The following is a 13,624-nucleotide window of genomic DNA, read 5'->3' as shown; positions in this document are numbered from 1 at the left end:
AAGGTGGGGTATTTACTATTTCCTTCAAGTTTTCCACACAGTCTGTACAAAAACTAGTAACTGTACTGTCAGGAAAAGGCTAAGAAAATGCAATGCCTTGTAGAAACTACACCTTTCAGAAAAATTAAGACCTATATGCGAGTTTCTATTTGTCATCCATTTTTCATCTGATCAGGTGCAAACTAAACAGTGATAAGCAAAGCTGGGCTCACCGTGTCTTGCCTATCACCAATAACAAACTGAAGCCTGACTAGTGCCAGGTAGTACTACTTACAAGCCAGAGAAGAACTGAGGTCATTCTTCCATAGCTGTTTTTGATAGTGAAGTAGAAGATTAGAAAGAGAAAAGTTGAGGAAAAGGAAGGAAAAAAGATAAAGTAACAAGTTACAGTAGAAGTGATTTTAATTGTGTCAGGACCGAGTATGGACAGCACCAGAATAAGAAGCAAACATTTTAAGTCTCTATCTTTTACCAAAGTTCTTGAAGTTCACAGAATCATATCAAAATTATAGTTTTCACCTGAATTATTTCTATCCTTTCTCTACAAAAAAACTTGGAGGCTACAACAACTGCAATCAAACTTGCATGTTTATTGTTCCAACACATTAATAGTTGTTGTATGCTATGACCTACTGCCAATGGCCAACAGCAATCCAGAGGTCTCTGGACCTTCCAGGAAACAGGCTATTTTTCAGACATTCCATATGCTTGTAGCTGCAGAAAACTTAGGAATAACTTTTAAATATTCTTCAAATTTTTCAGAGTATCCAGAGTATTTTTTAAATATTCACTCTTAAAAAAAATTTCTGTTGAGAGTACTTAAATAGCAGATTCTGTATTCTTCTCATACTTGAAATCAGTTTTTCACTTTTTTAACCTTGTGTAAGAAGCCTTAAACTTGCTATCCTAGTGAGCAAAAAAGTAATAGATGCAAGATGAAAGTATTGTGAACTAAAATGACTGAACAGCTAATAACAGCTCTGAAATCCATGCAGTAGAGTGTGACAAACAGCCTCATGTAATATTTTGTCTTGAGACCCCTTACTGCAATTATACACCTTCAGAAAACTACTATGGAAATCTTAGCTACAAGCATTAGTAGAGGTAAGGCACAAACTGTGAGGAGTAAACCTCATCAGGCAAATCTTAGGTATGTGACTGCTAGGGAGACCTTAGGTCACAGCTCTTAAATACTGACTACAAGATAGATACACAAAAAAAGTATCATTACTAAAGTTAATTAAAATAACAAAAAAAAAGTTCTGCTTTACTTACCTGCCAAAGCCCAAGTACAGCACAAACATGGAATCCTGACACATCTGTCATCACAATCACCTAACCTCACTCACTTCCTGCACTTAGGAGAAAACTAAGGAACTTGATGAAAAAACTCAATTTCACAAAGGATTGGTCAATTTATCAATAAAAATCTTGTACTTCACAGACAGGCTTTCAGTATTTTCACATTAGTCACTTTCCAGATTGTGCTTTTATTATAGACACTGAAGACAGTTACCTTGATTTTGTCAGAATGATGTTCACCAACATATGAAATGAGGGGTGGAGGAAAAAAAAAAAAGGAGTGTAACAGGAAGACTTCAATTCATGCATATTCTTTTAGGAGGGAGACACTCCCAAATACATAATTAAATTTTAGCTATACTGTAAGCAACTGCATGCATGATTTCAACATTGTATATACTGGCTGTTAAACTCTGTCGCTAATGCTAAAAACTTCAGATGTCCTTATTTTGACCTCAGAGATTTAAGGTTAGAAGTAACCAGAGCTGTGCATAACCTAGGATTTAAGACACAATTTCTTAAGAATTCTGATTTTCAGTAAGACAGAGAACTACAGTTTTAAGGTGTGGAATATCTTAAGTCATACTATTAAGAATTCTATACTTCCAAACTAAGTTGAACTTTCTATACCTTGAAAGATCTGTTTTAAATTATGGAAAAGTGTTGTCTTACATGTAGTGGCTGGCTTTGAGCTGGAGATTTCCCCAACAAAGATTGGCTCATCATCATCGTCCTCATCATCCTCTTCCACTTCTCTCACTCTCTTTTGCCAGGGTTCTAGCTCCTCTTCTTCACATTCCATAAATAATTCTGCCATCTCGAGACTAGACAGTAAAAAAACCCAAAAAACACACATACAAAAACATTCAGTACTTTCATGAAATACTTCACTGTTCAATAAGGAAAACTGCAGTTGTCTTTAATTCCCACAGAATGGTCTCCCTCCCTCCACGTTCTTCACAGACTGAACATGATCTGACACAGGAGATCTTCAAAGACTGATGCACATCACCATTCTGACAATTACTTGGATGCTCATCTTTGCTATTAAAGAGAAAAGACCAAAGATATCCTCCACAGAATTTAAGCTATTTTTGTATAAAACACCAGTAACTGTCAGAGGAAGCCTCTGACACCACAGTGAAAGAAAGGTATCTTTTAAAAAATACTCCTATTCCAGGTAAGTGATTCACAAGAAACATGAAGGGCCTTCTACAAAGCACATAACTGAGTTAGTAAAATACTGATTACAGCTTTATTCTCTTTGCATCTTAAAAAACCCAACACAAACAAAACAAAACCCCACCCAAACCCAAATTTTCTAAGATTTTGCCAGGGCTTCCCATAAGGTCACATTTTCTTTAAACCGCAACAAAACCTACACAAAATTCCCTAAAACCCACAAAACAACATCAACAAAAACAAGCAAACCACCCACAAAAAACACTTCAAACAAAGAACTCCACAACAGCAAAACCCCCATGCCTACCTACAATGCATTGCTTACTGTTTCCATTAGCAATTAAGACATGATAAAAATTTTGCACAGATCTCATTAGATGGAGTCCCTCATGCCTGTAAGAGGTTTTCTTGCATTAAAAAAGTCCTGTATAAAACTAGTTATGAAAAATATGTACTTTTTGGAACTAACCAAATTTACATCAGCATACCTTATCACACCTGATTTTCTTTTTTAAATAAACAGAGTTGGCCAATAAATTTTTCTTCTTTTAACATTCTTTAACATAACCTTGCATGTATTTCTGAACAACAAAACAAGTAAGAAGTTTCGCTATTTCTTTACATGGAGTACCAATAATCTAATAAGACTGCAGAAATAATTAGTCTGTAACAGCTTATCACAGGGGAGCAGACAACCATCCTCTCCTTGTATGGGGCTGCTGGTGTCACCACCTGTTAAGACCTGAGATGAAATAAAGTAGCAAAGTGCCCTAGGGTGACTTTATGGAACTTGTATCCCCAACTGTCTGCTCCGTTTATGCTGGATTTATGCCTTTGGCCAGCGCCAGACCCACTACACAAAACTCAACTCCTCCTTTGCTTCCTCCATCAGCTGAAGTCAGACACGGTGCTAGGAAAGAGAACTGGACACTAAACTAAATTACTGTATGGGGGAAAAGAGGTACACTCCAAAGTGAATTTCCACGTGACAGAGACAACACGGGCCACATGCCAGGTCTTGGAAACAGAATCACACCTAACTGTAACTTTTTCTTCTCTGTACCACATTCTTTAGAACACTGGTTTTGGGGTTTTTTAGTAACATTGAGGCAAAGTTTAAAGGCAAAATAAATTACTATTTCAGAGACTTCTTTTATAGAACAGACAACACAAATGATCAGTGTTAAGATTTTAAGAATTTAGTATTACTTGACCTGAGGGGGAAAAAAGGAATAAATTATAAAATGTGCTCAGAGGATGCAATACAATTTATACTAAAAACACAAAATAGGCACAAGCAATGATATGTTAGCAGAATCCTAACAAGATACCTGTGATAACCTCACCTACATTATAAAACACCCAATTTTTTTCTTAACTGCAGTTAAAAGAAATTTGATAACATAGCTATGGGCTTTTAGAAAGTGACACCAACTGGTGATACCTCTTATGGATATTTCATTTTATGTATCAGGATATACACATTAAGACACTCTTAAAGGTGACTCAAAATGCAGAGCATCTTTTAAAAGACAAGTATCATGATTAATTTCACAACTTAATTTTTATTTCAATGCTATGATTTGAAGCCAAACTTTCACTGACTTCTTTTTTCCTGGGAAGAAAGCTGGCCTAATGAGTTCCTGCCCTGCTCCTGCACTGTGTTCTCAGTTGTGCCAGCCCAACTTTGCACAGAACTATGGTGTGAAGCAGGGCAGGTTAAAAATAACCTGGCCTAGTAACAGCTTTATCGGCACAATTGAGAGGTCAAAAATCTGTAGCCTGAACAATGAAAACTGCAGTAAGGGGTAATTGATCGGATTAGAGGAGATGGGCAGGAACAGCCCCTGCAAGTGGACTCCATTGCCAAAGGAAACATCTACATCCATTTTTAGAGTACAAACAGCTTCCAAATTTTTAGCTTATTTAACTACATTAACACACAAAATGTATTCTAGGAATCCCACTCCAGTGCTCTCAAAGACAAAACCAACTGCGAATCTTTCCCCCACTCTGCTGAAATAGTTCCCAGTGGTCATGCAGACACCAGTGGAAAAAAAGCAAACCTACTGACAACAGACTTTATCTTCCTCATTTTTCAATGTGCATAAGCATATAAATTCATGTTTATACACACATTTCCTTAAAGGTAGTCCATGGAACTGAGAGGTCCAAAACTCCAATGCAATGCCCTATGCATAGACTCAAAGAAAGTGTTGAAACCAGTATTGTAAGGTAAAGCATCAAAATTGTGAACAAGTTCTTTAAAACACTTTAAAAACAGCATTACAGACTATATCAAGATATTGCTTTAAAAAGCAACTGCCCATCTAAAACTAAGCATAGCTACGGAAATTCATTAGGCAGGCACAAATAACCAACAACCTGCAAAAACACAAGTCCCTGGAACACTATTATAATTACTGAAAAGTGATGAACTAAAAACCTGATACAGGACAGATTACAAAATGAGAGCTCATTGCCCTAAACAGCAATACGCCTTTGATGAAATAACTGTGTTAAAATCTCTATTTTAGCCATCTTTATCATGGCAGTAAGGATTAGAAATACTATATTAAAAAACTTTATTAAAAGCCAGCTGTGTTTATAACCTCTTTTTCTTTAAAACTAGGATTTAAAAGGACTTGCATAGAAACAACAAATATTATCTAACTTAAGTAAATGTATCAAAAGTGTAACAGCTGGAGTGAAAACAGCAGAATGATTTGTAGAAGAGCACCATAAGGATGGACACAAATTGGCACTATAGAAAATCACAGTAGATGCAGCCACAGTAAGACTTAAGAGTTATTGAAAATCCAGTTATCACTTCAAATGGGAATGTTGTTCCACTGTTAATCATAAGTGAGCCTTCCAATACTCAAAATTTCCTTGGACTGGCTTAAAATCAAATAACTAAAATGAAATTGGTAGTGAGCAAGAGTGAAGACATTTACATTAACCAGAAATTTTTCAGACTAGCCTTGTCACCTTTTCATAATAGAATCACAGAACATTCTGAGTTGGAAGGGTTCCACAAAGATGACAGTGTCCAACTCTTAGTCCTGCACATGACATTCCTAACAATCCCACCACGTGCCTGTGAGCACTGACAAAACTCTTCTGGAACTGTATGGTATGGTGCTATAACCACTTCCCTGAGGAGCCTCTTAGAGCGCCCAACCACTCTGTGGGTGAAGAATCTCTTTCCAATGTCTAGCCTAAATCTCCCCTCACACATTTAAACCATTCCCCCGGGTCCTGTCCCTGGTCACCTCAGAGTTCAGTGTCCTCCTCCTCCCCTCATGAGGACTGCCATGAGGGCTCTCCTCAGTCTCCTCTTCTCTAGGCTGAACAGACCAGGTGACCTCAGCCACATCTTGTATGGTTAAATTATAATTTTCCCCCCACTTTAGCAGCTGCATTTCAAATGCCCAGAGAAGTTATCTTATTTACAACACACATCACACAATGGACTACATGATGTATTTCTCAGATAACATCCCATACAGGCTTATATCTTTCCACCATATTAGTTGATGATGGGCGTACAAACCACAGCTCCTCCAGGACTGGGGACAAGCGGATTTTAATTGAGGGCTGCATTTGTTTAGTAGCAAAGAAACAATGATCAAGCTGAAAATGCACCTGAAAATTGTAAAAAAACCAAAGCGTAAACCCACTTCCCTCAAACACAAACCTCAGCAGCCAACGCTGCCCTCTGTGCCATGAGAAGGGACAAGCTCCGCCTAGGGAAGGGCAATATCGGCGGTGCCAGCCCGCCAGCAGCTCACGCCGCCGAGCCGCGGCGGTACCAGGCCGCGGGAGCGGCCGAGTGCCGAGGGCGGCCGAGCAGCTGCCGCTCCAGCCCGGCCGCCCCGCGCCGGGTGACCGCCGCCACCCGGCTCGAGCTGGGGGCTCCGGTGCGGGCCAGGCCCGCACGGCAGAACCACGGCCGGCGGGGAGGAGGCCGGGCTGAGCCGCGCCGCCAGCACCGCTCTCGCTGTGAACGCCCGGGGCCCACGGAGGGCCCCACGCGGCCAAGTGCGGGCGGAGCGAGCCCTGCCCGGGCCGCCCTCGAAGGCAGAGCCATCCGGTGCCAGCGGGGCCCGCGGGGGCCCTCACAGCGCGGGGGCCCCGCTCGGGGACGCCAGGCCACGCTCCGACCTAAGATGGCGCCGGTCTCGCCGGCGACAATCCCCCCGCGTCCGTCCCCACCGAGCGCCGCTCCCGCCACCCAGGGAGCGCGGCGGGGCGCGCCGGGGGCACGGAGCGGGCTGACCTTACCGTGCCTCGCGTCCGCAGGGGCCGCGGCGGGACCGCCACTCCCTGCCGCCCGGGCCGGCGGGGGATGGGGCAGCGCCGGCTGAAGCGCCTCGCTCACCTCACCGGGGCGCGGCGCCACCTCAGCGCCGCCGCTGCCGCCGAGGGAACGCGGGCGGGAGGCGGGGGCGGCCGCGGCCCCGCGCGCTGCCTGCCGGGAACCGCGGGTCGGACACATCGCGGTGCCCGCGATCGGGGCGGGGCCGGGCCGGGCCGGGGCGGGGCCTGCGCCATGTGCTGGGCCTCACACCCCGGGACGGCGCCGCCGCCATGTGCCGGCCTCACAGCCTGGTATAACATTGCCGCCATGTGCCGGCCTCACAGCCTGGTATAACATCGCCTGGTAGAACATTGCCGCCATGTGCCACGCCTCACAGCCTGGTATAACATCGCCTGGAATAACGCCACCGCCATGTGCCGCGCCTCACAGCCCGGTATAGTGCCACCGCCACTTGCTGCGCCTCACAGTCCTGCTACCAGGAACTGGTGCTGGTTTTGGGCCTCATGACCCGGTACTCTCCTGCTGCTGTGGGCTAGGCCTCATGCCTAGCAGCCCCAGCCCAGCCTCACACTGCTTGCTCTCTGCTTTGGTGAGGGCACACAGGGCCATTGCCATGCTGTTAGGTAAAGCAGCCAGTGTCAACAGATGCTGGGGACTGAGCAGATCGAGCAGCCCTGCCAAGAAGGACTTGGAAGTTCTGGTGGACACAAGACTTAACATGAGCCATCAGTGCTCACTTAAAGGCCAGAAAGCCAATCGTGGCCTGGGCTGCATCCAAAGCAGCATGGGAGGGAGAGGATTCTGCCCCTCCACTGTGGTGAGGCTCCACCTCCAGTACTGCATCTCTTTCTGGGGTCCCAGCACAGGAAGGACCTGTTGGAGCAAGTCCAGAGAAGGCCACCAAATTGATCAGAGCCTTTTCTCCTGTGAGGAAAGGCTTTAGAGATTTGGGATTGTTCAGCCTGGAAAAGACAAGATTTCATAGTAACCTAATTCCAGCCTTTCAGTAGGTGAAGGGGCAAACTATTTACCATGAGCATGCAGTGACAGGGCAAGGGGGAACGGGTTCAAATTGAAAGAGAGTAGGTTTGGATTGGATATTAAGGAAAAAATTATTTACCGTGAGGGTGGTAAAGCTCTCTAACAGGTTGCCGAGGGAAATTGTGGCTGTCCCATCTCTGGACTTGTTCAAGGCCAGGTTGGATGGGTCTCTGAGCAACTTGGTCTCATTTTACATGTCCCTGCTCACAGCAGGAGGTTTGGAACTAGATGATCTTTAAGATCTCTTCCAACCCAAACCATTCTAAGATTGTATGCTCCACTACCTAGGAACCACTGTAGCTGTCACATTCCCACCGCTTGAGCTGGGACCAAAGCCCCTTTGCAGCTGCACCTCCCACTGACACAGACCAGATTTCCTTACAGGTTTCACATAGCAATGCTTCAGATGTCCCAATCCTTAAAATTATGTCATCATGGTGTAGTAACTAAACAATAAAATAGCAGCTCGAGCAGGGTGCCTCTCAGGAGGGCGCCCTGGGTTTTTATACCCTCACAGTCCAAGGGTATGAAACTGGGGTGGTTGGCTGCTGCCACGTCTGTGCGTGTCCCTCAGCTGGCCGGGCCGCTGGTCCGGAGCCCTTTGTTGTGCCAAGGGTCGGCAGTTTGTGCCTTCTTGCCGGAGCTCTCCTGCGCGCCCAGGGCTGAGCCTGCAGCTGCCCCCGGAGCTGCCAGCACTGCACGGGCTGCTCACAAGCGCGTCCCGGTGGCGGGCGGGCCCCAGGGCCCAGCACGGCTCCCTCAGCGGGACCCCGCTCGCCGAGCCGCGGGGCAGCCGAGCGCCAGCACCGGGAACTGCCCACAGCCCTGTGGGCGAACAGAGCCGGGGACAGCTGTGCCCGCAGTTCACGTCGAGTACAGGCAGCGGAGAATACAGCACGCAGCGTGCTGCTGCAGCCAGTGGAGCAGCACGGATACTAAATGCTGTTCAGACTGAAGGCTCGTTGTGCACCTGTGTTCTCAATTACCCGCTGGGTTAAATATCAGTCAAATATATGATCAACTCTTCTAAAGCTTTATTGAGTAAAACACTGCTATTGCTTTCAGTGGGATGTGGCAGAACTGCTGGACACAGCCTTACCTGGGCAGTGGAGGGACAGTTGCTGGAGAAAAGCCCTGGAGCACAGGACCTGCAAGAGCTGCGGTTTCACTCGCCTCAGAATTTGCATATGAAAATCTCCGAATTGAAAGGTGACATAACGTAATGAAAAGTAATGCAGTTTTCTCATGCCTTTTTGTCTATAGTGCGGTCTTACCCTGGCCAATAACTAAGAATGCTCCTGAGTTTGAATTTGGGGGTTTTTCTCAGGTTTTCTGTCCATTATTCCCTTAATTTAAAAACTCCAAAAAGGCCCGACCATCCAACCAAACAAAAGTTAAAAAAACAAAACACAACACAAAACCAAAGGAAACCCAACCAAAAAAAGATTTTAAAACCCCCCCCAAAAAAACCAAACCCATTAAAAAAACCAAAACAAAACAAAAAAAACCCCAAAAAAAACCAAAAAAAACAAAAAAAAAACCCCAAAACAAAAAAACCAAGCAAACCCCCAAAAAAACCCAAAACCACAAAAAACCAACAACCATAAAAACCCCACCAAAGTATGATCATTTAGTAAAATATGAAAATATTTCTGGAGATTTTTGGAAATAAATAACAGGAAAGTAATCTAAACATGTAATCTATATTGTAATATAGGTGTAAGTAAACATGTAATCTATATCTCAGCTTTTTCAGGCCATACTTCTCACAACTTATTGTACTATCTGCCATAACAACATTCAGAAATACAAAGTTTATTTAGTGTAAATTCCCTCTCAAATATAGGTATTTTTTCAGATGAATGAATGAAGTCTCCCTATCCTTATGAGCTTAAGCACTAAAGTTTTGAGTACTGTGTTTATCCTGGAAAATATTCTGTTCATTTTAACTAGTAACTTTAGCCTTGAGATGCTTACAGAGTAGATTGGAATCTTAGAGAAGTGGAGAAAAAATTCATTAGTAATTAAATAATTTCTGTTTAGTGATTATGTCATTAAATCATTTGGTTATTACAGCTTAGTAGTTAAACAATTACTAAACTGTGCCCTTCTGCCAAAGAAGGATGAAAAAAAAGAAAGAAATATTAATGTTAGGCAGAAAACAGAGCTAAAGAATAGGAACCAGAGTTGAACTTATTTGAAGCAAAGTGACTGGGAAATAGTCCGTTTACTTGAAACACACATTTTCAACTACTAATTTACCTAATGAGAAATCATTGCAGGTGTTTATGTTCCTTCTCAAGCAAGATAAACATAAAGAGAATATGAAGATTGCAAGGTAAAATATTGAAAAGTTGTGAAATAACAAAACCACAATGCACTCTGTACATTTTTGTAATTAAATTTGTGCCTTCCAATGGTGCACAATTGCATACTGTCTGTTCTGCAAAGCCTGGAGTCCTTGGACAAATTGGACAAATACGCTCTGAAGAAAAAGTTAGCAGAAGCTGATAGAACAATTGAATTTCATGCAGTTGGGCAGCATTCATGTACTGTAGACTGTAGCAGTGCAGCTAAGCTTGCAAGTTAACTAGTCTGAATTACTCCATCTGTTATTACAGTCTACTGGCCTGGGACTTAGTTGCTAAATGTCTCAGTTGCTAAAGAGACATTCCTTCACCTAGAAAGGTATTGACAGCAATCTCTCATCAGTTTCTGGGTTTTGCCTTAAAAAGCACAATCTGTGCCAGAGAAATTGATTGATTGCCATATCCTTCAATGGACCAAACTGCTTCTATTGCTTGTTGCGGGTTAAAAAACTGGGGGAAGCACTACTAAATTACTGTGACAAATACACCTAATGATGATTTTTTATTATTATTTTTATTTTAAACTCTCCTAAACTCCATCTTGTGTCTAGTCACTATTTGAACGTGATCTGGGAGTGAGAAGCAATTGTCTAGTCCTGATTTTGTACGTCAGTAAAACACCTGGAGCAGAGTGGGGAGGTCTTGCTCATTAGCACTGAAGTTTGGGTTTGTTTAATATTGTTTGTTATTCTTTGAGGCTCTAGACGCAGACAGCAAGTACCAACCCGTATGACATTGCAACTGGAGCTGCTGCCAAAGCTTCATTAGAATAGATGTGTTCAGATGGGAAGCCTGTAACTATGAATGCACAAACAGATACTAAATGAACATCTGCAACACAAACACTATTCAACACATGTATGCTTTACTCATTTATTCCATAAGGTACACTTGTAAAATTGATTGCATTTGGTCTGCTGTGGTTTGTTCTTACAGGATCATACCTTCAGGAATTTGGCACAAGTATAAACACTGAGGGGTGATCTAATGTGTTTATAAGATTATTTTGTAATGCTTGTTAGGCACATGGAACATGTTTATAGTGTCCTTTTCAAGACAATATGAAAAGTCTCAAGTATGCAACCCTGAAGAAAGCATAAGCTTCCAGTCTTTGGAAGTATGCTTCTGTAAATGAAGAAGAAAATGCCAACCCAAACTATAATCTGCCTTTTTAAACACTTCCAACATATCATTATGCAGAATAATAATAAAAAATTAGCATCTAGGAGAGCCAGTGCCTCATCAGCATGTGTATATTTCTCCTGTCAACATTACCCTAGCTCACCAGATGAAAACACAGTCTAAACTGCTTGAAGTTACAAGAAATGTGTGAGTTGGATGAGCTGTATCAGAGTGGAAATGGCTACAGAGCCATCACTATTAAAAATCCAGTTTTTTCATTTGGAAGCAAAATAATTTTTTTTTTTTCCAAAACAGTTTTTCATGGCAGCTTTGGTTAAAAGAAGTTCAGTAGATTAACATAAATTGACATAATTTAGTTTTTATTTAAGAAATTGATCTTGAAAAAATGATGCTATGTACATCTACTTACTGCATCTGCTCACCCAGTTCTTAGAGCAGAGGCACAGGGCATACACCTTGTCTATTGGATTTTTATCCTTCCTATTCAAAGAAATTAAATCCAAAACATCTACTGCTCTATGTAATCCACATAGTAAAGAATATCCAAGGAAACGGCTCTTTGGTTTAGCCTCTGCATCCACTTCTACTCAATGAAGTAATTCAGCAGTAAAGAACATTGTTCCACTGAGGTGGTTCCAGACTGTCTTATATTGACAGAGTCTTAAAGAGCATGAAAGGTGCCATAACACCAACTGAACAAATGGTCTGGACGTCTTGTTGAAAAATTACACTACTGGGTAATGTTTGCAGTCATATTTACTGCTTTAAAAAAAAAAAAGTGAGTAATATATATTTATTGGAGCAGTTGTCTTATTGACAGCAATTGTCATACTGACAGCAGCTATACTGCAAAAATCCTTCAGCTAGATTGGTTTCCTCTCTCACAAGCCTTGTCAGAGAAAGAAAGGGTGTTGTCTGTTACTTTGCCAAGATACTGTAGTTCATTAAAATATGGTGAACAGATATTCAACAGCATGTGCCCTTGTTAACAGGAAGTGAAAATTTCTTCTATGATGCTTCCTTTTGTTGTGATTTGTAAAAATTAATTAACTCATGCAAAATATTAACCATTGCTTATATAGGATTACATAAGCAAACCACATCCTTTTGAGCAGACAACAGCAGGATAATTCCTTACAGAAAGGAAAGGAAGGGAAGGGAAGGGAAGGGAAGGGAAGGGAAGGGAAGGGAAGGGAAGGGAAGGGAAGGGAAGGGAAGGGAAGGGAAGGGAAGGGAAGGGAAGGGAAGGGAAGGGAAGGGAAGGGAAGGGAAGGGAAGGGAAAAGGGGCAAAAGGAAAAAAGAAAAAAGAAAAAAGAAAAGACAACTCCAAAAAAGCAAGATAAAACTTGTAGAAGTGCAGTGTTCCAATGCAGCTTTTAAACAGATAGTACCAGAAGTGATAATTGATGAGGCTACTTTGAAATCATAAAAATAACTCACATTGTCTCACAATGAGTTGCGATTAGGACAAATTTGAAAATACCTGACAAATACACAGAGAAACACATTACTAAGCTTCTAAGCAGAATTTTCTCATCATCCAAAACCCCCAAGCTTATAATAAGAAATAAAGACAGAAAATCTGTTACATATAATATTCCTTTAGCACAATATTGTTCAAAACCTGCTGAGGTATCAGGAACTCTGGATCAATCACTGTAAGAAGAAAGTGACGCACCTTTAGATTGTTAAATTTCTTTATGTTCTTTAAAAGTAATCATGTGTTTGCTTAGGAGTTTCTGTTAAGAAATTAGAACTGAAGCTAATTTCTTGCCATTATCATCACATCTGTAAAACTTGTCAATGAATTCTGAGAAAGTCTGTGCCAGTAACTGGTTTTTATTTATCAGACTGGCTGCCTAACTGAAAGAAAATATTAGGATAACAAAACAGAAAACAATGGGAGTTGCTGTTTTATCCAGTAGCCAATCAGTTACAGTTAAGGGGACGTGTCTTATATTTCATAAGCTCAACACTTCCCACAGATCTGATCTAACCAGAGTTTCACAGGGTGTTTGGGGTGCTCTTCTCTGATTTATCTGTTTTACTTCAAGAATGTTAAATGTCTATCTGAACTGAGATTAGAAGTCTAGAATGTCCCATCTCCCCAATGTGTGGTTTACATATCAGACTTGAGTCATTCTGACTCAGTGTACACTTAGATGAAACAAAACAAGGAAGTTTATTTCAAAATCCCTTCTGAAAGACTCCTCAAACATGCACGGGTCTTCTCTGCCTAGTGCCTTCTCCCAGATGAGTGCA

General features: G+C 42.1%; 1 protein-coding gene and 1 long non-coding RNA gene across 8 annotated transcripts in view; one reads left to right on the top strand and one right to left on the bottom strand.

Moving 5' to 3' along the window:
• The window catches only part of ZNF280D (zinc finger protein 280D), a 39,832-nt gene extending 32,832 nt beyond the window's left edge, over window positions 1-7,000 (bottom strand). For 2 of the 7 annotated variants that reach the window (XM_064389208.1, XM_064389209.1), the window contains exons 1-2: window positions 6,869-6,998; window positions 1,975-2,126 (exon numbers count right to left, since the gene is read on the bottom strand). In XM_064389208.1, coding sequence (XP_064245278.1) covers window positions 1,975-2,119 — 145 coding nt within the window. In that variant the 5' untranslated portion in view covers window positions 2,120-2,126; window positions 6,869-6,998. Of the gene's footprint in view, window positions 1-274; window positions 309-1,974; window positions 2,127-6,184; window positions 6,320-6,771 lie in introns of those variants that run through there. The other 5 variants (XM_064389210.1, XM_064389214.1, XR_010347662.1 and 2 more) reach the window with 4 other exon arrangements.
• Window positions 7,001-7,054: 54 nt separating this feature from the next.
• On the top strand, window positions 7,055-12,480 carry LOC135280878 (uncharacterized). Its single transcript, XR_010347686.1, has 3 exons — window positions 7,055-7,625; window positions 8,915-9,058; window positions 10,132-12,480. It is a non-coding gene; the product is annotated as an uncharacterized LOC135280878 (long non-coding RNA).
• The last annotated feature ends 1,144 nt before the right edge of the window (window positions 12,481-13,624 follow it).

Source organism: Passer domesticus, chromosome 14 (genome assembly GCF_036417665.1).
Source record: "Passer domesticus isolate bPasDom1 chromosome 14, bPasDom1.hap1, whole genome shotgun sequence".
In the NCBI taxonomy this organism is placed as follows: domain Eukaryota; kingdom Metazoa; phylum Chordata; class Aves; order Passeriformes; family Passeridae; genus Passer; species Passer domesticus.
Note: the sequence above shows the minus strand (reverse complement) of the source record. Positions and strands in the feature narration are given on the sequence as shown.